Source organism: Xiphias gladius, chromosome 14, assembly GCF_016859285.1.
Source record: "Xiphias gladius isolate SHS-SW01 ecotype Sanya breed wild chromosome 14, ASM1685928v1, whole genome shotgun sequence".
In the NCBI taxonomy this organism is placed as follows: domain Eukaryota; kingdom Metazoa; phylum Chordata; class Actinopteri; order Istiophoriformes; family Xiphiidae; genus Xiphias; species Xiphias gladius.
The window spans coordinates 11,358,915-11,384,219 of record NC_053413.1 but is presented as its reverse complement, the minus strand read 5'-3'; the positions used below and the strand labels follow the sequence as shown (position 1 = coordinate 11,384,219).

Genomic DNA, 25,305 nt, shown 5'->3' with positions numbered 1-25,305 from the left:
CAGAAGACTTGCAGGAAGTAACAATGAACTGCTATCACTGTGCTCTGTGATTAATCTATTGCTGGTTGCATGTTAAGCTCCAATGCGGGAGGGCTTAAATTGGATTCCTTTTGCTACTAAAATTATCAGGAATGTGAAACATTGTGTGATCCCAGACCTCAGCTCTCTCCCTAATTTTGTACAGTATGTTTCACAAACACTGGGGATGCTTGTGAAATGTGAGAATATTTAACGTTCTTTCATACTTATAATTAAAATCAAATTTTCTTACTTGGGGAAAGGCAGATGTAAAAACGATCAGTAAACCTAGAAAAAGTTACAGAATAAAATGTGATAAAGAAGAAGGGCCGCTGAAGATTAAATTTGTCGCTATCATCTTTTATATTTTTTGTGTTTTCAATTTGTAAAAATGAAGCAATCACTGACACTGCATGCAGGTTTTTAAAGGCAGAGCTGAGGGATGTGTGGTCTACCACCCATTTCATTACATCTGAACAAATGGTCACTTGGCTTCAGGGAACCGCTGCGTCCTTGGCTGACACAGACAGTTAATTCTCATTTCTGGCTCACAGTCATGATGCCATGCAAGGTCAGTCGTGTTGTAACCAGCGAGGTCAGTGTCAGCCATCATCAGGACATCAGGATGGGCCAGAAAAGCCCATTTCAAATGCACATTAACAGAAAAAAATAAAATAAAATAAAAAAAATCTCTCAATCCTTCCCACTGGAGCAATGATAAGTTTTTCGATAAAGTATTATTTTGTCAGGTAGGATGATAGTTCTGCTGCATTGACTTTGATCGTTTTTTAATAAATAGAAGTGCAATACCAAGTCCGAGTGCCGAGTACTCTTACAAACCCATTATAGATAATACCTTATGTCTTTTTTCTTAGCTGTAACTTTGATTTTTGCTATTTAGTGATAATTAATTCATTTTTTAAAGAAATATTTAAGAGTTAAGTTAAGTTTTCAGGGGCTTTAACATTTCTGCGATTTCAAAGAGGTAGATAGCTTTTAGGACCTTTATGGCCTTTTGTCTATAGATTTGACTCTACAGACCAAGTTTCAAGCCAAACTCACAAACATTAATTAGTATTTAACTGGTGCCAATACAGCAGTGCAACAAAGACGCCTCCCTCTTCCTCAAAGTCTTTGTATTGAAACATCTGACATAAGTGTGAATCCGATGGACTTGATATCATATATGATCATTTTTATTTGGCTTGATTCATTGCGCAAGATGAAATCTTAGAACACGGTCAGGTAATACTGTAGCATCTCAATTATCAATTTTGTACCAATCATGACACATCTGTCCAAGCTTATGACACACACACTGTGTACGAACTGTTTATGTATTTTTATGTATTAAACAATATGGGTAGATGACATCTAGGATTATAAGAGGGCCAGTTGAATAAAATGTCTATGAGAAATCTGTGTTATGTAATATCAAAGATAACTAGTGGTCAGTCCACGCCTCTGTAAAATAAGGGGAAAAAGCGTATTGCGAGGGAGTAGAAGTAATCTTATTTAACAGAGGGAATACCCTTCTTGCATTATAATAGCTTTCCCCTTCAAACAGCAGAACTCTCCAAAAAGTATGACATGGAGCTATAAACATCATCTTGGATCCAGAGGCACCTTTTATCTATTTGGCAAGGCAACAGCTGCTTGGGAGGAAGCACTTGTCATGGCTACTGCTGTTGCTATGAGACAACTGACAACCCATTTGATTTGCAGTATTCTTTAGCTAAAAGCTGAACTTTCAACACTGAGCGTTTTCTGAGAGGAAGAAATGCTCTCTGCTCAGAAAGCGGCAGCAACAGGACACACATCAGCATGCCTTACCCTCTGAAAGCACAAGATAAAAGAGCCAGTGGTCTGGGCACGGTCTTGTAAAGCTGTAGCTTTCTGACTTTTTTTCACTTTAGGTAACCTAGCAACCTATATTTACCAGCAAGTTTCCATATATATGTGCAATATCAACAGTCAATGGACAATGAAAAGCTCTATGCGAATTTTGTGGCTACTGTTCAGCTCAGAATGATTAAGCTAAACTAACAAAACACTGAATTCTAATTAACACTCTTTTCCAGCGCAGTGTTTCCTGCTCTTTTCGGCTGAAAATACAAACATGGAGGTGTTAATATAATAACGTGTAATTCTAATCCTATTTTTATGTTGCAGCCCTGTTTCCCAGCATGGAGCATAATCACAAGACACTCACCACAGTTATTGAGAAACACAGTTTTGCATGACAACGTGACCCAGTGACCTAGTAAGCCACATCTGTGACCCACCCTTTTAAACTTCAACCAGGTTCAAAGACTGCACTTTTTTTCTGAGCTAGTTTACATGAGTCTCAACTCAACATTTCTTTTGTTCTGAGTAACCTCAGCAGTCAGAGTGTATGACAGAGGACAGGCCAGCAGTGCTGGGTTGGACTGGACCGCTGCAGTATTGGCCAACAGAGCGAGCTACAGTAGCTGCAGAGGCACAGAGCCCAGCAGAGAGTGAGGGACAAAGGGCCAGTGTGAATTATACAGAGAGACAGATATAAAGTGATGGATAAATTGAGGTAGAGTGACAGATAAAACAGAGGGAGGGAGGGACAGGGAGGGTAGCAGAGGGAGTGAAAGGACAAAGTGGACAGAAGAAAGAAGTCCATGACTGTTACTTAAAAACAGAAAGATAAAAACAGAAAAAAGAAGTGTTTCAATGAGAAACCTTTAACAACACATGAGAGGCAAACAGTAGACAGGAAACACAGCAGGGATGGATTCTACTGGAGATCATAACACCAGAGAAAGATAGAAAACCACTAACAGGATTGGCACCAGCTAGTAAAACAATATCCTCAAAGAAATGATTCACAGTACTTATGTTACCACCTTTTGCCCTGAACACTGTGCTGTGTGGGGATTTGAGACCCTTAGGTATTGAATAAAAACTTTGAGCCAATGTAAAGTTTTGAAGTTATGAAATCATGAAAGCACCAAGGCAGCAGAAACAGAGATGAAAACATTTGGACAAATTCAATGTTTTGAATTCACTTTCCCAAATGTGCCTTAATACTTAAAACGGTAGTTTTCTGTGTCAACATCATTTGGGAATAGAAATCAGACACTTTTCTGTAAGAGAACCTCCACCAATTCACCTGCTCAGGAAACAACAGGATTTCATCCAGGTAAAGCACACAATGCATTATGAGGTAAGGAGATATGACATTTTAACACTGCCACTGAGGCAACACTCTCCCTAGTGTTTCACTGCGAGATAGAATAGGAAAAAGTTAAAGATGCATTTCCCCTTTGAGTGGAATTCTGCGATGCTTCATCCACTCTTATGCTCAGCTTTAGGTCAGAAGGGACATTGAAATGTTGATTATCTTAATAGTGTGGAAAGAGATTTAACAGTGTGCAGACTTAACAATTTGATTTCTGGGATGTTTAACAAGATGGCAAACCTGGTCAGTGGTTTAAATAGTTGTTTGATTTCAAAACATGTTCTTAAATCCATCATTTAGGCAGCCATGGTATGAATTTGCCAAATCCATAAATGATTCTATGGTCACATCACTCTGTCACGTCACTTAAGAACAGATAAACCTTAAAGCAGTGTTACAGGTGCGAGAGGGGCAAGAACTGACCAAGAGATGTCGGCAAAAGAGAAAAGATTTGCCCCCTGTTGTTCAACAGTCACTTTAACATCTTTAGAAATTCATAACACAGATTTAAATCTATAAGCACAAGTTATGGGGTCTTTGATAAGTAAGTAGCGATCATTTTGAATGCTTCATGTATGAATCTTAACCAACAGTGATCCAATCTCAGTTTGTAGGACCAACCTCACTGTGACCTTCATATTTTCCCTTTGCCATCACTTAAGCTTCATTCAAGAGTGTCAGAACAAGAGCAAGTCGGATGATTTTATTTAACATAACTTCCAGGTAAAAAGATTAAATGAGTAATAAGGGAGCTCATCACAGGTCTTGTCTCAATATCGGAAAGTTTTCACCTCAAAACACAATTACTCACATTTCACATATTGTAAAAGACATGACAAAACTGTGGGTCATGTCTTGCCCTGAAAAGAAAGTCTTTCTCTCCTCATTTTGTTTTGAAAGAGGACAGAAAGAACAGAGCAGGCCGTTTCTGCTGCTAAAGAGAAATGTGACAGAGGCCAGATTCAGCCCTGAGCAGCCACTCTGGGTTGCTGGTCTCCAAAGTTATGATGTGCCAAATAGTTGTTGGAATATTTGTTCTGAAATTGACACTAATTGAAGACCTTAGTAAAGAGCAGTCTCGTGTGCACAATGATTTGTTCATTGAGCTTTCAAACACAAAAAAAAGCAGGTAACATTGGCTAGCTGAACACTGGCCCACAGACGGTTTGCTTTTAATCACATTCCTTGATTTACTTTAATATTACAAGCAAAATATTGAAGTAAACAATGCATATAGTCTGGTTTAATTAGGTTTACAAAATGGCAATGATCAGCATGTGTCTGTGATTCATCACATATCAAATCAACTGGATGTGGTCTGAAATAAAAATCCTGACATGCACTCTATTATATTCTACTTATTTTACTTACTTTGAGAATGAAAAACATCAGTCTGAGCACTGTTGTGTGCACTGTGTGGCAGGCAGTGGCTTACAGAGTGTGTTCACATGCACTTAAGTAAACAGGTGACAGTCAGCTTTCTGTTGTAACCTGATGTCATGTATACGAGACACTAAGTTTATTAGGTTTATTTGGTAGGGAACTGAGAAAATGGATCATCCCAGCCCCAGTTTCTTGGCCATCTATACAAGTAACCAGTTTTCTAATCAGCTTTTTTCATGTGTACATATACATGGCAAAAACTTAAAAAAAATTGCTGTGACAACAGTGTGGCAGGATGAAAGGAGAGCATCTCATATAGCATTTAAAATGAGTAGGCAATGCATTCAAAATAAGGTCGGGTACTGACCTGCAGCATGTATACGCAGATTTACAATAACCAGGTTACTGCAATGCATGTAAATGCAGCTGAAAACATGTGTAACCTGATTTCTTTGAGTAACCTGTTTTGACTGACAGGGACAATATGAAAAAGTGAGTGACTAATGACTCTTATTAGGCAAAGACAGATGAGAGTGATGACACGCCTTTAAGGGACGCACCCTAATGAGCTCCAGTAAAGCTGTTTGATGGCATATAGTAGAGAACTACCCATGTGTAAAGGTGGGAAACAAGGAGTTGCTCGAAAAGACTAAGCCCTGATCTGTCAGTCTTCCATGATTAGCAATTTCGAGGAAAGGGTTTTTCAAGGACATAAACAAAAACCATTACATCATGTCTCTGCTGTCTGTTGTGAGGGGACAGGATTCCTGAGGGCTAATGCAAACCGCTTCACCTGACGGAAGTCATGACATCATCCTCACAAGAGGTGCAAACAGGAAATGTTAAAAGAAGTATTGTCATGGAAACGGTGCAACGTGTCTTCGACAGGAACAGATGGATGCAATTCATAGACAGACTTAAGTTCCCCTTCATGTGTCGCAAGAGAAACTACAGTCAGCTAAGTCCAACAGAAAGATAGTGACAGACTGTAACTGAATTCCAGGCTTGTAGAGCAATAACACAGTGTTCACTGACAAAACTGAAAACACACAGTAGAGCCACAAAAATAAGTGGAGTGAATGAAGTAACAGTTGAATAAATCAGGCGAGTTTCATTCACCGGGGAGAAGAATGCCACAGAGAGAAAGAGAGGGAGCTGAGAGACCTTTAAATAGAACTGAATCCATGAGAGGACATGGGGGGGGTCCAAGGGGTCCAGCCTGTCAGTAAATTGGCCATGTCAGGAGACCAAATTGAGGGGATGATTTGAGGCCGATCTTACAGGTTCCTGAACAAAGAGCGAAGGAGAAGAAGATTGGGGAGGATTAACTTGCTTCCATTCATTACTGCTCTCATTCATTTACATGACGGAGAGTGATTGGATCGCCCCGTTCATAATACAGGACCTGTGTGTATTGGTGGCGGATTTAATGAATGAAAACGACGACGTTCTGAATCAGTGGTTACCAATAATTTCAGTATCAAAAACATTTTCCTTTTCAAGTGTATTTCTTCCCACAGTGAAAAACATGACTTACCACCATGTTTTGGTGTCAAACAGGTAAAGGTAATAGTCTTTTTCTTCTTCTGTCTTTGTAAAAACCCTCATCCAAAGAAAGCACTTGTGACTGGGAAAAGCATGACTCACAATCATAGTCTAGTCTGTGGCAGCATTAAACATGGGATTTATGGGTATGTGAAAAACGACTGTTCAGCTTTAAAAAACGATTTTTGCTCCTCAGCCTTCTTCGCTCGCTTACATTTCTCTGAATCTCCAGTGTTGTGGTGCATAACTGACTGCGAAGCAAAATGGATCCATTCAGTCTACTTCTGGAAATTAACTGCAGTCAAATGAGTCTCCAACAGACTGACCTTCTCCTATAAATAACACAGAGGTAATGTCCCAACACAGTAAATGCAATATTTTTCCACCAATACCGATGTATGACACACACATAGACACATCCGCACACTGGAGGGAACTGATGAGGGGAAATGAATTGGTCCTGACAGAGAGGCGGGGTAAATGGGGCGATTATCAAGTGTGAAATCAGTCTAGTTTTCTTTCTGCAGTAATTCAGTCTGTCCCTCATCATCTTCTCTTCAGTGTCTCCCAAGGCACAGGGCCATTTCTGCTTTACAAATAAATAATAGTACTAATAGCACATAATGTACACAGGCAAAGCAGGGAAATGTCATGTCATGTCCCTGAGGTATGTGACTCCTCCCAGGAAAGCACCAGAACGGACTATATTTTTTCTCTGTCTTCTACTCCCACAGTGGCCTTTAAGTCCATTTTTATCCTTTCATCCTCTTCACCTGAGCTACATATTATTCTGCTGATCAGTCATTTGCTCTAAATCTCTGCTTGTTTATCCCTCACTATCCTACATCTCCATCCATCACTCCTTCTCTGTGTGTCCGTAGCACAATTTTTATACAATTATGTTAATGTGTATTATAATTTGTGAAAATAGAGAGGCCACATGGAAATTGTGCAATAAATCATAATGTGAACTAAAAAAATGATTCAGTGTATAAACAGTTCGGATTTTGCCCCATAGGTGTGTTTCTTTCATATATTTTTTTTATTCAACAGTAAACATTTCCGGGTAAAATATTCCCTTGACAGTTGGTAACTAAGCTAGCAGGCCTGGCACTATCTGGCAGGACACCAGCAGAAAGCAAACAGTAGACTTTGTTTGCACAAGGACTCCTTGGACAGCTACAGCAGGTTTGGCATGGAGAAACAAAAACTTGCTATGCACAAAAGACCATCTAATGAACTCTGTTGCTGTAAATGAGTATATGAATGTTGTTTAAAGTTAAAATGTTTAATATGCCAAATCTCACATTGAATACTGCCCAATAGAGACGGGCCTTAAAAGCATCTTATGTAACAGATCACACTAACTGTTCTGCAAACCTACGTCATTGTGCTTATTTAATAAATAAAAAAGACCAGAATCTTCTATATCGTGCTACTGTTTGCAGTAGAACCAAACACTAGTTAGTGTGCATACAATATAAAGAGCAACCATGTTTGAGAGATAAAATAACATTTTTCAAGTTAAGATGAACGATCTAAACGAAAAACTGACAAAAATAAAGATAATGACATACATTTGTTTGGTTCTGAGATTTGAATGACTAATGGGGAGTGAAACAGCCAAATGAACTGCATCAAATGTATGTAAAAGACAAATACACTAAAACGTACATGTACAAAACAACTACATGAGAATACTACTGTAACACATCCTGGAGCGTTTTTCTAAAAATTTTTGCAATGTGCAATGATGACCAGTCAGTACAAGAACCCTGGCAACCTGCTTATCAAACCTGAGGCAGCTATCATTGCATAATTGATTACTGACCTTACCCTTTACATCAGAAAAGAGGTTGTCTAATTCATTAGTGAGGGAAGTTGGACCAAATAACAAATTTCTAAATGTAGTCATGTTGTACAAAATCTGCAAGGCACTCAGGTGAAGGTGTTGGCAGTCAGGTTGCTATAGAGACAGCTATATCGGTGAATCACTGTTGTAACAATAGTGATTCACTAGTGACACTGGTTTACTGGGCAGGCCAAAGAATAACTATAGAATAAATCCTCCTGGTTTAGAAAGTGGTTTTCTGAGATTGATTTTAATTTTTTATTCATTTGCTATTGACATTATGCCATGCAGTAAATTAAGGAAGATTAATGTCAAACACCTGTGTTGGTGCTCATTAGTGAGAGCAGGTGCACATACTGTATATCTCTGGCTTCAGGGTGCTCGTAAAAGCTGGAGTGGATCAATAAAAGCTCATTAATGTGGTGGAATCAAAAAGTAGAAAACAGATAAAAGAACAGAAGCAGAAAAAGAGTGAAAACAGAAAAAAGCCAGTAGTGTGTAGCCACCAAATCATTGGCAACAAACACTAGATTTCTGGAGTCCGAGAGTAACTCTAATCTTCCTTTAGGAAATTTGTTTAGTTAATCCAGGACTACACTATCAAAAACCATGTCTCTCAAAATTTGCTTAATCACAATCTGGGAATCAGTCTAATGTTCAGGAGGTGAACCAGGTCAGTGCTGCACCTGTAATATTGACCCAGGGCTTTAGATGGTCAGTAGAGTCAAATGTCAAAGTCAAATGTCGACTCTGGCGAAGGCACCACTTAACAGCAGGTCTGACAGAATTAGAGCTAGTTGTCCTGGCAGGGTCATCAGCTATTTCTATTTTAAGGAGACGTTACTCCTATCTTTGGTTGGTTGGTTGGTTGGTCGGTCCACCACTTTTTGTCCAAACTGAAATGGGTGAGACATTCACAGTCCAGAATGGATGAGTTGTAAGGACTTTGTAGATCGCCATGTTTACTCTAGCACCACTATGAGGTTGACATGTTTGAGTTTTTTGTGAAATATAAAACCTCAATGGATCAAATATTCAGTAATTAAGCTGATAAAGAGTCACAACCGGCATTGTTTGCCATTCAAGGTGTCCTGTCAATAGTTGAGGCTGAGTTGCAGAACATTATTAGTACATCCATGATGTTAACATTGTAACTGTGAGCATGGTAGTCTGCTAACATTTCCATTTAGCTCAAAGAATGGCCTCACAGAGCCACCACATGGCTGTGGACTCAAGGTCTTGTTAAGCTATTGATATAGATATTGATAGACTAAATGCAATACACTGTGTCTATTAATGGTAATTTAATATACGCATGATGAATCTAATGATTCCTTGCTATAAAAATAAAAAAATTATGCATCTTTCTTTATATCAAATGTTTTCAATGTGTTGCAGCAATGCAGGAATTACATTCTATAAGTGTGTGAATGTGTATCTAAAACAATAATTCATATTCCAGCCCTTTTACTTCGCTAATCAGTCAAGTTTTGCCCTGTAGCACTCTCTCACTCCTCTCTGAGCAGCCCTTCTCCTTCAATCCTCTATCACCTGTCACTTCAGGTGATCTCAACAGAACTGACACCAGTTGCTTGACATGCTTTGCCCCTCACTCACTCTTTATATCTTGTCTTCCTTATCTCTGATGTCTTTTTCTTTCTTTGTCTTTTATCATCCTGTCTCTGTCACTCATAATTCTGGCTGCCGAGCTTTGATCCATGATCATTCTCACGTCTGACTGTTGCCCCTGTCTCACTGGCCCTATATTTTGGTTTATTCATCTTTACACATTCTCTCCATTTGGGCCTCTTTTTCTCTCTACTCACTCTTGTTCTTTTATTCATACCTTCTTTTTTCAGTAGACATCCTTCTGTTTTACAGAAGCTCTTCTACTACACAGTGTTTGAAAATCACCATCTTCACTTTTCAGACTTTCTGTCGAATGTTTCTGTCTCTCTTTTGCATGTCGCCAGTTTCCCCATTCTTCTCCTACTCTTTCCTTTCTCTCTCTTGTTTTATGCTTTTCTTTGCCTCTTTCTTCCCTCTCCTCTATTCATCTCTGCTGTTAAATATTTGATTATGAGCACACTGACATGACACCACTGTTGCTGGAGCTGAGGGTGTTTAGATCTCAAAGCAGAGGATGATGAAGGGAACATGCAGTACTTTCAAATATACATTTGAGCCTTTTCTGTGTCACATAATCTTGTAGTGCAGTTTCAGAACAGCCAATCACAAACATTTTGTTATACTGTGTCAAGAGCAAGGCTGCAGAGCACAGTTGCAAAGACAGAGGCATCCCTCCAAGAAGAACACTGAATATGAGGAGAATATTTGTAGAATTAGCTTCCACTCAGACATTTTGCTGAAGCTATTACGTAACTTTGAATTAGCCACTATAAAAATTTGCACAATTAGCATCTGTGATGTGCTTGGTGTAGTTTTTCGTGCAGGTGCAAACACAAGCTGCTCTCTAAATTTTAGGGAAAATTAGCTGGATTTTTCGTTTTAAATGATCAATCCAATTTGAACCTAAGTGCATTAAACGTGTGTGTTCAAGGCAGTCAAGATCAGGGTGGGGAGGTGTAAGAAAAACACAAACTATAACTTTTTTTGTGTGCCTGCACAATGCATGTGCTCTAGTGAGGAGCAGCTGATGGCACTGTCTAAATGTGCAAGAGCCAACCCTTCAGTGGAACAAACGAGAGAGAAAAAAAAAAGGCAGCCCAAAGAGAGACAAGCATACACATGTGACAGTGAAAAGCAGAGGGAGACAGATCAGGGAAGCATAAAAAGCAGAGTGCAAGCCATTATGCCTCAGGCTAGTTGCCAAGTTAAGCTAAAAGACTAAGACCCACTGACCCACATATCACAGACCCAGGAGTTAGTGTGAAACTCTAGCTTGCTAACTGTCAGGCTGCCACTAGAAAGCTGAGTCACTGCGTTCGACAGGGAGATTTATAATTCAAACACTGATGAACATACCTGTAACGGAACAAAGTGAAACTCAGTTGCAAAAATCACGCAGGGCTGAACTGAACCGAGCCTTTAGGACAGAAACTGTGGAGGATCAGTTCACCCAAATCAAAACATATTCTCACTTACCGTAAGTGTCGTCTAAACATACAGATATGTGCTGCGGGTACAGGAATTTCACAAACCAAAAAATCTCTTTGAAAAACTCAACGGCAAAGCATTTTTCCAGGAACCATTTCCCCACAGTAACAAAGTTTTTTCTGGAAGGACATGTTGCTATTGAGTTTTCCTAATGTCCTTTTTCAGTGCTTTGAGCAGCACAAGTTAATTTTTTCACCTTCATTGTTTTGCAATGGCAGCAGAAGTCTGAGAGATGAATATCTCAAAGCCTCAGCAGATAAAACCGAAAATATCTGCACAGCTTAATATCACAAGGGGCAACTGAGCAGATGTTTTCTTGAGATTTACCCCAAATTGCTATCCAAAGAAAAAATACAATAACCATACCAGAAATTATAGAAAAGATGAATAGTTTTAATACACTGGTAAGCTGATATATTGTTATTGATATATAAAGAACTAATTTCAGATCTTTTCATTTCAGATTATTCAAAGGGATGTTTGTTTCTTCAACAATGAAGACATAAACTTAAACACGCTTTTATACTGGCATATCTGTAAGAAGAAAGTATGCTAAAGCAAAAATAATGTCTGTAGTGATTGTCTGACCAAACGGAACTGGTCAGGCATTAAAAATCCCACTTTTGATACTATTTATTTCATCTTATTTTTTCTGATATAGCCATTCAATGTATTTACTTTCTGTCATTATCTTTCTACACAGTAGGTTTCATAGGTATCATCATTAGTGGCAGAGTGTGCCATTCCCGCCCCGGGGTCAAATTCCCTCCTTATGTTTGGCTGTAAACAGATATACCGGTTGCTCCTCTGTTGTGTTAACTTTAACTTGCTGTTACCAAGTTAACGACTACAGGTATCGCCAAATCAGGCAGGACTGAAATCTTAAGGATTACGACTTACTGGAGTAACATGACTTGTTGTGACTGCATGTTACAAGGAACTTACCTGTACAGGTACAATTATGTTCTCTACAGGGAAAGACAAAATGACTATGACCATGCAGACAGACCTTCCCTTCTGTGCCATGGGCTTCATATAAACAAGTTGGTCATGAATAGATGTCAGTGTTCTGTAGTTTTTAGTGAATGGGTGGCTGCATGCGGCAGCAGCAGCTGGTTTAGGTCTGTCCTGGAGTGTGCAAGCTCATGTGATGCAGACTAAACAGTAGGGAAGAGGGAGGAAGGTAAGAGCGTCAGGCTGGGTTTACAGGATCAAAAAAAGTGGGTCACTCCTCGTTGACAGAGCTGCTGGAATGTGCCCCCTGAATGAGACTGTGATGTTAACTATGAAGTATGAATAAATCCCTGCCAACGAACACTCAGTGTTAGTATTTGTGTCTGCTTGCTGCAAATGCCACGTTTCTTTCAGCACATTTGGAAGTCCAGCACTTTTATGTGTGTTTGTCATTTTTCACACAGTACAGTTAAAACATAAAGACATAAAGTGATGGTGCAGAGATGTGGGTGTGTTGCAATGCAGTTTTGAACTTTTTTTTGAAAATATGACAATTTCCCTTCCTAAGTCAGCTCAGGAAGCTGATGGGCTGAGCGTCAGTGTCACGCTGCCTCATTCACATCATCCCACACAACTGCGCAGCTCTGCTAGCTCTCAGTACTTTCTGTCTTTATTGTTCAAACCCTCCCTTTTGCTGTCTTTGTATTCTGGCTCCATCCCGCTCCTCATAAAACTTCAGTATGTTTGCTGCTACTTTTAGATCTTATCCTGCTTTTATTTGTTCTCACTGCTGTGACACTCTCTGACAGTTAAGCTTCCATTCTGTGCCTCTCCGTGTCATCTTTCTTAGTTGTCTTCCACTCTTTTCAACCCAACTTCTCTGTTCCACACTGTTTCCTCCGCTCTTTGCTCCCTTAACAGTTTCAGAGACAGTAATGATTGGCCCTGTCATCCACTTAGTCAAACTGGTTTGTACTATTGAATCATATCACAACTTTTGGCTAAAGAACCTTTAATGTAAACTTTTCAGCAACTGGGAAAAACAGCACTTACATTAGCTTCGCCACAGGAATTTAGAAAAAAAGAGGCTTTATAATCCTTCAACTGAAGTTAAAACTAGTCCCCTGAATTGGATTTATAAGGTTTTCACGTGATAAGAGTAATATATGGCCACAGTGAGTTCTAATGATTCTGTAAATATCTGAAATTATGTTCTGGGTGGCTTGTATATTAGCTGATAAGAAAGGCAATATTTAACCGCCAGATTTAGCAGTGGAGTTTGGTGTGATGTGGGCTTGAGTACAAAGAGAAGCGAGAGGAAGAAAAAGAGAAAGAGAGGAAGTGGCACACATCAGGGCTGAAGCTAGGACAGCTCCCATTGTTGCAAATCAAAGCAGTGCTAACTGGTACAATTACTGAGACAGGACAAGAGAGAATACACAGCTGTGTGTGTGTGTGTGTGTGTGTGTGTGTGTGTGTGTGTGTGTGTGCAGAGAGAGTGAGAGATCGAGAGACATGCACAAACACACAGAAGCAAATGAGAGTGTGCTTCGAGGTAACAAAATAAATTAGTTACAGATAGCTATGTAATGTAGCAACAAATAAGTGACTACACTGTGAATACACTGTATCTGGCAAACAAGGATCAGTTCACTTCTAGATGGATGAGGAGAAATTCTTTGAAGTCAGAGCGCTGGAAGGAGGAATAATTTACATCACATAAACAGTATAATGCAGCTTGAACCTCGCTCAGCATTTATTTGCACTAGTTCTTATTACGCCTACTTATCTGACCCTGACTGCTTTGTGTGATCTTCCCAAAACTACCACGAGCCTGGAGTGCTGCTGGTATTTTCTCTCAGTGGTGAGTGCTGTGTTACTGCAGGAATGGGAGCAATGATCTAATGTGGAGCAAAGTGATGATCAACTGCTCATGGTGCAGTGGGGCCTGAGCCGGAGAGAGATGAGAGATGATGAGAAAAACAAACAGTTTGTGGCGAGGCGATGCCGTTCCTATAAATCTCATTTTAATACCCCATGTTGCTTCCCCTCACAACAATAATTCACGAACAATCCAATAGTCGCTTCTAAGAGGAAGGCTTGTTAGATAAAGTCATTACCAAACTACCCAAAGGATTTCTCATGACCAGACACACACACACTCATAAACACACAGAACAAATTTATACGTTACACTTATTGAGGCTCACAAACACATTTCACAAATGATATACTAAGCAATTACACTGGTAAAAAGTAGCAAAAGACAACTATATGATACCATGTCTGTAGTCTAGCTGACCACATACAGCTGGTTTGCCAGTCACATCCACTCATAAACTAACAGGCAGGTAGCAATTATGACTTCATTCTCACTATCCAAGTCATCTGCAGGGCAGACAAGCCGATTCGATTCAAAACTGATATTGAACGAAGCCGCCACACAGACTGTAATCATACCCTGTTTGCCCACTCTGCAACAAAGAGAACACGCTTGAGGCTATTTACTTCACCTGAGAATGAAATCTGGAGATATCACTCTCCCCAATGTCATTGATTCAGATTCAGAACAATGGCTGAAGCGCTAATAACGCTGAAACACCTCTCAGTTATGAATGTGGTTATGTGTGTGAGAATGAGAAATGAGAATGCAAAAGCATTGTTTTAGATTTGGTGGTACAAGTGGACTTCCCCTACCTGAGGCCTGTCTCCCAATAAAGCCTTTGTCTCCGTCTGTCTGCTCTCACACGTACACATATGATTTCATTTATTTTGTTTATGAGTTTTGGAATGCATAGTTGCATAATGAAGTACGTTTTTGGACTCTGATTTCTAACAGGAGACAACAGTTTTAAGGCCTGGTAACTCCACTTTTTAAAATGACGAGATTTTGTGGTGAAATCAGTTAATTCTGGGATAAGTGGATTAACTCGTGGGGGTGAAATAAATTTGCAAAAATTTTTGTGTTTGGTCAACTTTGACTCGTGAATTCACGCCGTCTCGACAGTGTTGACTTTTAAGGGGGGTCTCCAAAACAGAGTTAGCTATCACACCCTATCAGCTGTGATTGACCCTCCACTTTATTTAACTGTCGTCTGTCCAAGTATAGACTGCTCCACAGTTGTAAAACAGGAATTGATGGTATAATATGTCTTTGATTAAACTATGTAAAGTTTCTGTGATTGGCAATCGCTAGAAAGTTTCCGGCATGCTAATGTGTTAGCGGTTAGCTCGGCACCAAAAGTAAATCACCTAGTAGCCCTGCAATTAGTCCCTACATCACCATGCACCAAGAACCAAATATTTTGTGTAGACAAACAGATTAATCCCACTGTGCCACTTTCTGGTGTGACCAGGCCTTTACTCTTTTTTATTCTATTTTGTATTTTAAATTTCTTGCTGCCTCTGTATCTGTTTGTTTCTCATACACACATATCCTTGCCCGCCTCCTTTTTTCCACCCATTCCATCTTTTCCTTTTCCTTCAGATACACCTATCAGGATGAGCCTTTCAACCCTCACTCTCCCCTTTGCAGTAAGCTTTGCATATTTTCAACAGTCAAACCTCATTTCACAGCATGAAGTCTAGCTTGTTGAAACAGGGGCTCTGAAGAGAATAATATTCTCCATATTCGCCTAGGTGTCCCATCACCCGCCGTGAAATCCAGCAGATGACTCCATAAATGGAAAATGGCTGAGGTGTGGTGCGTTCAACAGCCCAAATATGTACTTTGAACTAAGCCTGAGTGTAAAGATGACCAAACATCACACATGCAGGCAGACCAGACTTAAACCAGAGGTTAAGAAATTCAAGTCTTAAAATGCAGCCTGGTGTTTTTTGTTTTCATACTGATTTATGTTCTAGCTGGCAAGCTGCAGTTTTAAGACCAAAACATCCAATTCAAAACTGGGATGAGGCATATGACCTCTTTTTATGGGTAGAAAACAGGCTCTTAATGTCACGGTGACCCATGGGAGCAGAAAAATTCTATGAAATTTTCAAATAAAAAAATTTGAGGTGATTTGGCAAAAAGAAATTATACGCAGCAAACTACAGAGAGAGATGGGTTTCCTTTCCAAAACACACCCTGTGGTGAAATCAAATAACACCCATGGGGTTCTGTAAACAGAGGGGGAGGGAGATGGCCAGATTCAGATCATAAGGCAAGTTTTCATAACACACACTTTCCCTTCCTGGCAGGTGTGTGTCCATGTGTGTAGGTGTCCATGATGTGTGTCTAAGATCTCTTCTAACAAGTTCTTCAAGGAGTCACTGTTTAAACTGAGAAGGGAGGAAAAGCCCTTCTCTCATAACACACATATAGACAGACAGTGGGAGTATTGGAACATAATCCAGAGTCTCCTGAGAACAAGGCATACCTTATTTAAATATGTAAACCCAAAGCATGCAGTATAAAATCCACACTGCTTGTAGGAAAGTCTACTTGCTTTTTGTTTCCAGTGTCATATCCACTATATTGCACAGCTGGTTTATGCAGACAAAACAACATTTTGATACAGTATTACAGCAATATGTAATGTTGATACAATCTTGGACCAATTAGTGCAGAACAAAGTCTTCGACCCAAGACAGTGAGCCGAAAAACTATGATTGTAACCGCCAGAATAACACAGTGTTGATATCTGTAGGCGTGATGTAGATTACTGCATATGAGAAAATAATTACCTCAGGTACCTAACCCAAGAACTGCTCAGTAATATCAGTAATATCAGACTCAGTAATGGGTTTGAGAGTAATTCCAACAGGGACAAGAGAAAATGAACTTTACATCTAGTGATCAGATCCTGTATCACTAAATTATCAGTGTTATAATGAAATTAACTCAAAACAGAGGTCAGTTATAAATTAACTATCATCTTCTCCTTCCCGAAGATCGACAACATGTCTAAAGATGTCCTTTAATAATACTTTAATGATCAGTAGATGATCAGTAGAAAACAACAGAACTAAGCAGAAAACTCAAATTCACAATAAGTGACTTTTTTCTTTGCTGTTCAGCTTGAAAAAATGCAACGGCACAGATAATATTTCTATAATAAACTGACCACACAACTACAAGATGACGACACATGATGAGCAGTTAATTCGCCAGCTCAACTTTGCCGTCCATCTTGTTGTCATCACTGCCTTGAATATTGCAGAACATGGGGATTTTCTGTCTGGCCACTGTTCACTGAGTTCGCTGCCAAAGAAAGGTTGTCGAATACACAATCTCTGAGTTTAAAGAGTTATATAACATATTTCAAATCTTACCACAACCTAGGATGTGTGGTGACATTTCACAATAAGAATGGGATACCACACTTAGTTTCCTGTTCTGGTATTAACAGACACCTAACTATGTCTCTGACATGTTGGAGGATCATTCAGCAAGTACATTAAATTTTTATTATAATAAGAAAATCTAGACTTTTCCTCAAAAGAAATTTAAAGAAAAATCAGCGTTAAGTACTCTCCTTCAGTACTCAACCATGCTCATATGTTGTTAGTGTAGTATATGATACTTACGATCCAAGCCATTGATGTACTTCATGGATATCTCACAATGTCCCCACACAGCACTGACAACGGGATACAACTTCTTGCCTTTCATCCCTCTAAATGCCACTCCTAGATACTGTCCATCCACCATGAAGCTCAGGGTTCCTTCGTCCATGTCCAGAATCACTAGCAGAGAGTCTGGCAGGGTGAATGACTCCTCCGGCTCCAGGAAAGAAGGGTAGGATGGCAGCGAGCTGTGGGCCCGGTTCTTACTGTCATGGTAGAGCCGGTTACGTCCCAGATCCCAGCCCCAGGACTCACAGTCTGACCCCACCAACGCCGTGTACCCAACAGAATGTAAAGGAGCTTCTGAGGTTGCCACCCCAACTACAGCATGGGTGCCTCGTTGCCGGGCAGGCCAGTGGATCTTCCACACATGGAGACCCCTGGTGTATCCAACCCGCCCCCGAATACAGTCTGTGCTCTGAGCAACCGGGTGGCGGTGAAATGTCAACTTATCGTCCTCTTTGATGAAGATGTTGAGTGAGCGGTCATCAGGGTTCCATGCGTGACGGAGCTGAGTCTCTAGTCCAGCGCATGGCATGTCCAGTAGGAGATCAAGCCTAGGAGGTTTGGAAAAATCAGGGCCCCTCAGCTCCGGATGCTGCCGACGTTGAGCCGAGGGCCGGTGTGACGGGGAGCCACCACTTTCCCCGCGACTATCTACCGATTTAATGCCGCCAGAAATCTTCTGGCCCATGGCTGCAATGGAAGGGTTGACAGTGGGAAGGAGGGAGGGGTGGTGTTTGTGCAGGTGGGTGCTGCGCTGCGTGGAGCTTGACGTTACCTCATCAATGCGGTGGAGCTGAACGAGAGTTCCTAACTGGAGGGTGGTGGAGGGAGATGAGGGAGAAGGTGATGAATGAAAGATGTGTGAGATCTGGTTTCATGCCACAAATGTCTTCAGAAAGACAGAGTGGGTGCCACTCCTGTTGAGAGAAGGACCAGAGAAAAAAAATTTAAAAATATGTATTAACCCCCTTTAATTGTTAACCACTACTAGTTTTCAGGATACTATAGTCTCAGGAATGAACAAGAGATACATAGAGATAATGATTGAAAAAGAAAGGAAAAAGTAAGAGAGAGGGGACACCGATGGCAAGTCTTGGCAAAACTCCCTTGTTTCACAAATTATGTTTGACTTTGTTTTAATAGGAATAAACAGTGAACAGGATGATAAGCACACTCAGACATACACACACACATTTCCTCTGACTCATTCTACATCCTCCCAACAAACTCATGCGCCAGTACCAGTACATGCATGCAGCCCTCCAGACATTCCCCAGTTGTGCAACACTGCCGAGATCTGAAGCTGGCCCTCTCTCATTAAAGTAATGTACTTTTAATAAGTTTTGCCTGAGTTTGCAAAAATGTCAAAAGGAGGACAACAAAAGCACCAGGTAATAATTTATCTCCAATCCTTTGTGTAACTAATCTGAAAAAAAAAAAATCAACTTGACTTAAGCTTAACCACACACTTTATATATAGATAGCATGTGTTAATATGGAAAATTGTAGCAGGCCGTATTTTTTTATGTCATCTACAAAACGGCTCATGTTCATTCACAACAAACTCAATTTCTAGTAAGCAATTACCATGGTCAATATGGTTTCATCTTTGTAATATAATTGCCATTTTGATGTAATTTTTTGTGTAATATGTTAGTTTCCTGTGTGGGTGTTAAAGTTTTAGTTTTGTTTTTAATCACTTTCTGTTTAATTCACTTCCAGTTTTGGTTTATTGGCTTATAGGTTACACTTTGTTAAAAAGAACAGATCATAAACCGTTGTATATAGTGTACGTTCATGTTCAATTTATGTTGATTTTCAAACAAGTGTTAATTAAAAAAAAACTTTCTTGTAATATTTCTTATCTTTTTTCTTTAATATTTCCTTTTTAAATCTCTTTTAGTTTACACATACACAAAGAAAATGACAAAAATACTGATATTACCAAAGTTGTATTAGTAGAAAAATAAAATTGTTTTAGTTAACATGATATAAAGCCACATCAAATCTCACACACTAACACACGGATAGTTCTGTGTAGTTTCACTGACGTAGTGATCTCTTCCAGGAATGGCAGCTGGCAGTTCCTGTTCACAGGAAAAGAGTCAGTCACACCTAAGACAGACAGGGAAGTGGATGATGAAACTCCCTACATGTGTCATGTATTTGCTCTCTCTCCCACCACAAGCCACAAAGCAGCACTTATTTTTAAATGTACGAATAACTGACGCTTTTTCTGGTAAGACTCTCTCACAACTCTAAAGGAGTGATGCACAGCTTATTTACACTATGTGTCAATACTGCACAGCCTACGTATACACGCAAAAAAGTGAAAGTATAGAAGATACATACAGAAGGTCAAACCTCAGTTGTCCAAAACCATTGTCTCAATCTATACATGAAACAGTTACTTAAGCCTGGAAAGCCAATAATATTGAGCTGAAAATACACTTTAAAAAAGTACATATCAAACAAAGGCCACTGTTTGTATTTCTCTAAAATGTCAAAGTTGATATGCACAGTGTTTTTTTTTAAACCAGGTACTGATGACATGAGCACAAATATTCTCATTGAACCACTCAGTCGCCATACCGCAGAGCGAGGTCATGGTCTAATTCTGTATAAAATTTCTGTGCCTTCCACACACACACAAACAAACACCTCTGTCTCAATTTGACTGTTTGCATTTTCCCCATTCTCCCTCTCTCTCTCTTTTTCTCTCGCTGTGAATGAGCTCATGGCAGCTGGCAACCAATGTGTGCCGCCACTCAGTTCACCCCTGAGCACGAGAGGGTTCGGTGCTCGGACACACAGACACACACACACAGACAGCTGTCTCAGTTTGTGTCATCAGGGTTGGCAGGTGGGTTAGGGGTGGACCCTGCATGGAAGATTCCAGAGTCATCACTGCCAAACTTCAGCCAAAGAAAACGCTATTTAACACTGTACAAACTCTCAGTTTGTTTGTGTGTGTGTGTCTCAGCTGGCCCAGTGTGGCACCGCATGTGGATGACAATCTGGCATTACAGGCTGTCATCAAGGAGGCACTTGACCTCTGACACTGTGTCGTCACGGTCCCCGTTGCGTAGTAACCCCTCAAGAGGTTGGTGGTGGGCTGGCACAGCGTTTGCTGCTGCGAATAGCGGCAACATGCTTCCACCATCTGTTGTTTACTCTCCCTCCCTCCGTCCATCCCTTCTTCTCTTCTTCTGGAGCCAACTCATTTACGACCAACCACACTGTCCCCCCTCCCTTCATCTGAACTTTCAGCTGGGTTAGACATGTATGAATGGGACAGATAAAAATCACATGGTGTCACACACATATACAAAGACGCAAAAACACATAAATACAACGTGCAGGTGTTGCACAAGTCTTCAGATAACTTAATTTGTCCAACCAACACTCTGTGTATCACATATGATAAAGAAAAACAGGAATTCCTCAGCCGAAATAAGAGAACCTTTGTAATTTCAGTTTATCGAAATAGATGCCGATTAATGTTCTGTTGATCAACTATTCAATTAATTGATTGTTTCAGCTTTACTATGAATTTCCGGTAAGTTACATTAAAACAGAAACTATTCTAAAAGTCTTGTTAAAAAGTGGAAAATTATGTGATAAGAAGGCAGACAGAGGACAGACGGACAGCAGTGTGCATCTGGTGTGTGGGCTGGCTTCATCTGGCTTCTCCTGCTGCACTACTTAAAAGCTCCAGTCACTAAAAAACTTGTGAGGGCTTCTGTGTATGTGTGTGTGTGTGTGTGTGTGTGTGTGTGTGTGTGTGTGTGTGTGTGTGTGTTTCGTGTAACATTTTACAAGAGGAGGACACACTGTGTGTGTGTGTGTGTGTGTGTGTGTGTGTGTGTGTGTGTGTGTGTGTGTGTGTGTGTGTGTGTGTGAGTCTGCCTGCCTCAGACTGTGTTTCATTTAAAACTGTCCACGGGTTTTGACTGGGCAGACTGGCTTTGAAGTCAGACACAAACACAGACTCACACACATGGACAGGAAACTGCTGAGAAACCTCTCACTCATTCTGCACCACCCTCAGAGAACAGGCCAGAGATGTCTGCGTCAAAAATCTAGTTCTTCAGAGGATCCAAAGCACTATGTCTAAATATAAACTTGTGACTAACAGAAATCAAGTTACCCACATTATGTTGAATATAGTAGTATTTACTGTACATGTGTGATTGCTTCTTAGTGTCTGAGAGGACAACCAGTGACCCACAAGGCCCCAGAGAAAAGGCACTAATATCTTGACAGTGATCCTTCTTGTTTCTTGGTTCATGCATGAATGTCTGGTCTGATAGTTTGCTCTTGTGGTTGTTCATCTTTCATCCTAGTTCAGCTCAACCACAAGTTATCATCTCCACCACCTGCAGACACAGTGACAGCAGCAGAAACAGCTGTTGTCTTGCACCACTAATACTGTACGTGGAAACTATGGGATCTGTTAGCGGGTCAAATGTTAGTGCAGAGTGAAATGCAGTTAAAGATATTTTAAAGGAATAGTTTGACATTTTGGCATATGCTTCACTTTCTTTTCAAGAGTTAGATAAGAATACTGATACTATCGTATTTGTTCAATATAAGGCTCCAGCTATAAGCTGCTTAGCATAAAGACTGGAAACAGGGGTAATAGCTAACCTGGCTCTGTTGAAAAGTAACAAAATTCCCCTGCCAGCACCTCTAAAGCTCACTAACACTAACCCGTAAAAAAACTGAAGCGCAAAATGACAATCTGTGGTTTTAAGGGGGACTATTTCTTTGCCAGACTAGCTTCTTGTTGTTATCGTAAGGTTACCAGGCAACTAGCAGAGACCTCAGGAAGCCCTGCCAAGAAAAGCCCCTTTTTCACTTTGATTTTTGAACATACAGAACAAGTGGGATAGAACATGTTAATAAGTGAACTTCAGTTGCACTAAAAGTTTGATTTTGTTACTTTTGGACATAGCCAGGCTAGGTGTACTTCAATTTCCAGTCTTTACACAAAGCTAACAGAACTAGCTGCTGGCTGGAGCCTTATATTGAGTGGACAGACTTCAGATTGGCATCATTCTTCTCATCTAACCCTTGCCAAGAAAGCTAATAAGCATATTTCCCAAAATGTCAAAGTATCCCTTTAAAACATTTTAATTCTCCTTAGAGCTACATGTTTATGAAATGCAACAAAGCTCAGTTTCAGCAAAACTTCATGACTTTCCCCCAAGGCCAATGAGGCATCAGGCATAGCCATTTGGAAAGACAGTCCGTAGATTGAAACATTTTATGAGCCGCAAGTAGAACATTTCATGTGTCTGATTCAGTTATCACATAAGAGGTTCAGCAGCTTCCTCCTGAGATATTGAAGTCACTGCCTTTTTCTTAGGGTATGCCTATGAGTCTGCATTAAAATATGTCAGCAGAGTACAAAATGAAGTTTTGGACTCATCTGTCAATGGTCAGTGAACTCGAATTATTCCAGTCATTGTGAATTCTGACTTAGGTATAGAGTTAAGTACTTGTGTTAATTTAACAAGACTAGGTCAAAACCTAGTACATGGCTGAACTATGTATGGCCAATGTGCGAAAAGTTGAGGACAAGAAAACTGTTGTGGAATCACTGCAAACAACTATTTTCAATGGAAATTAGGTAAAGCCTGCCCAAAAAGTTGCTAAATGTTGCTAGATGACATATTACACTAATTAGCATATTCTTGACATCATTGTGTCGCATTTGCATTCTGTCTATGGTCAGCCAGTTTCAGTCCTTTATCTGTTTGCTTCTCTTCTACTCTCTGTGCTCACATATACAGTAATTTAATCAAGTCGAATTCCCAATAAAACTGTTCTCATTTACAGGTTTTTCTATTTCTGTTGTCAGACAATGGAACAAGTATGAAATAGTGACTGAAACGTGGCCCAGTAAGACTACATGCTAACAAGTAGTCACTTCCAAGCTGTTTCAAAGCTGCTGCTCAGAGATAAAGTTAGAAGCTCATTCAGGTCCATGTCAGCTGCCGTGCAGTCAACTGAATGATAGGCTTAGAAAGTGCCTGCAGAGGGAAAGCCTGACCTTGTGCTCACAGGGCAATACTGTTAACTAGCTTCTATGGAATGTTGCTAAGGTTTGTCTCAAAAGTTGCTAGATTTGTCTCTAGGTGCTTTTTTGAAAAGGGGGTGTGAAAAGTTGATAAATCTAGCCACAAAGGCACTAAATTAAGTAAATTTGTTTTGAAAGAGCAACGGCCAATGGGGAAACTTTAACACTCGGTGGACCAATGGTGTAGCTTCAGCACTCGGTCAGTCAGTCAGTGCCATACATTTGCGTTTATACAGCAAGCGCAGTTGTTACGGTTTGGCTAAAAATTGCTCACTATGTTGGTCAAGCTTGAAATTCAAAATGAATAGTCCCAGAACTCTAATAACAAGGAAATAATTTTACAGTTTGAGACCAGACAAAGGGTCTAATTTTATGTGCAAACTAATTATGTGTGTCTCATTATAACAAATGGATTGTAGTGCTCATCTCTGTGTTCTTGTTTTGGCTTTTACACAAAGACTTTTATTCAAGGGCCTAAACTTAGACCATATCATTTCATCCCCACCATTATATAACCAATTTTAAAAAACCCCTCTGACCTTATTTGAACCTTAACTGCCATGCTAAATTACAGCAACTTTGCCTCATTTCTATGACGTCTGAGAAATGAATCATAAAGTGGTCACTTCTTCCACTTTACACTCCTAGGGGGACATTTGGGCACCAGTGTATAAAAATAGAGCTCAGATGCAACCACAAACACACACCAACAAACACGCGCACACACACACACACACACACACACACACACACACACACACACATTTATATCTCTTCATAGCAAACAGCTGTACCCACTAGATTAAACAAACTACCATCCTCTCTACATTGCTGACATTCATTCCTACTGAGGGAATCCCTGGGTAGCTGAGGATGCCAGAGCTAGACATAAACTCTACCGTCTGGCTCCTAACAGGATGTCAAAATACAGACATAGACTCCAGACTGGGACTTTAAACTTATCTTGCAGCTGAAGAGAAGAAGTGGTGCACTCATATAGACATCTCTGGACTTATTAGGCAGTGTTGGAAGGAGATATCACCCCTCTTTTATCACTGTCTCCTTTCTTATTAGGGTTTGACTGTTTCCTCACACCTTTCTCCTCTATCTTCACCAACTTTCTACCCTGTTTGTCCCTCATTTTTTCTCTACTTTCTTCCCTATTCCCCTATCCATTTATCTCTGTTCCTGTCTCTCTGCATGTCTGTCTCTCTCTCTCTCTGCATTACTGTATCAGTAAATCCATGGGGGCTACAGCAGAGCTGACATCCTATCAATTGGTCTCTCAGGCCTGCCATCAAATGCCACACCAAATGCCCCAGTGTCTACCATGCGGCAATCAATGCAAGCTCAGCATGCAGGAAAAGCAAAGCCTGCAAAACACAAAACACAAGCAACTTCACACACAGCCGCATACTAGTATACATAACCACTGATAACCACGAACCCCCTCACACAGAGATGAAATTGACTATGTATGTGTTGCGGACGAGATGACCTTCATTCACGAGTTGATGGTTGTCTTTGGTGAGATGCAACACTTTCATGTATTCCCACTCCGATCAG

General features: G+C 40.2%; 1 protein-coding gene across 12 annotated transcripts in view; it reads right to left on the bottom strand.

The window, feature by feature from the left end:
• Positions 1–25,305, bottom strand: part of LOC120799214 (SPRY domain-containing SOCS box protein 4-like) — a 72,289-nt gene that overhangs the window by 16,346 nt on the left and 30,638 nt on the right. For 10 of the 12 annotated variants that reach the window (XM_040144190.1, XM_040144185.1, XM_040144187.1 and 7 more), the window contains exon 2: positions 17,610–18,571. In XM_040144190.1, the coding sequence (XP_040000124.1) occupies positions 17,610–18,342 (733 nt within the window). In that variant the 5' untranslated portion in view covers positions 18,343–18,571. Of the gene's footprint in view, positions 1–17,609; positions 18,572–19,705; positions 19,728–25,305 lie in introns of those variants that run through there. The other 2 variants (XM_040144197.1, XM_040144196.1) reach the window with 2 other exon arrangements.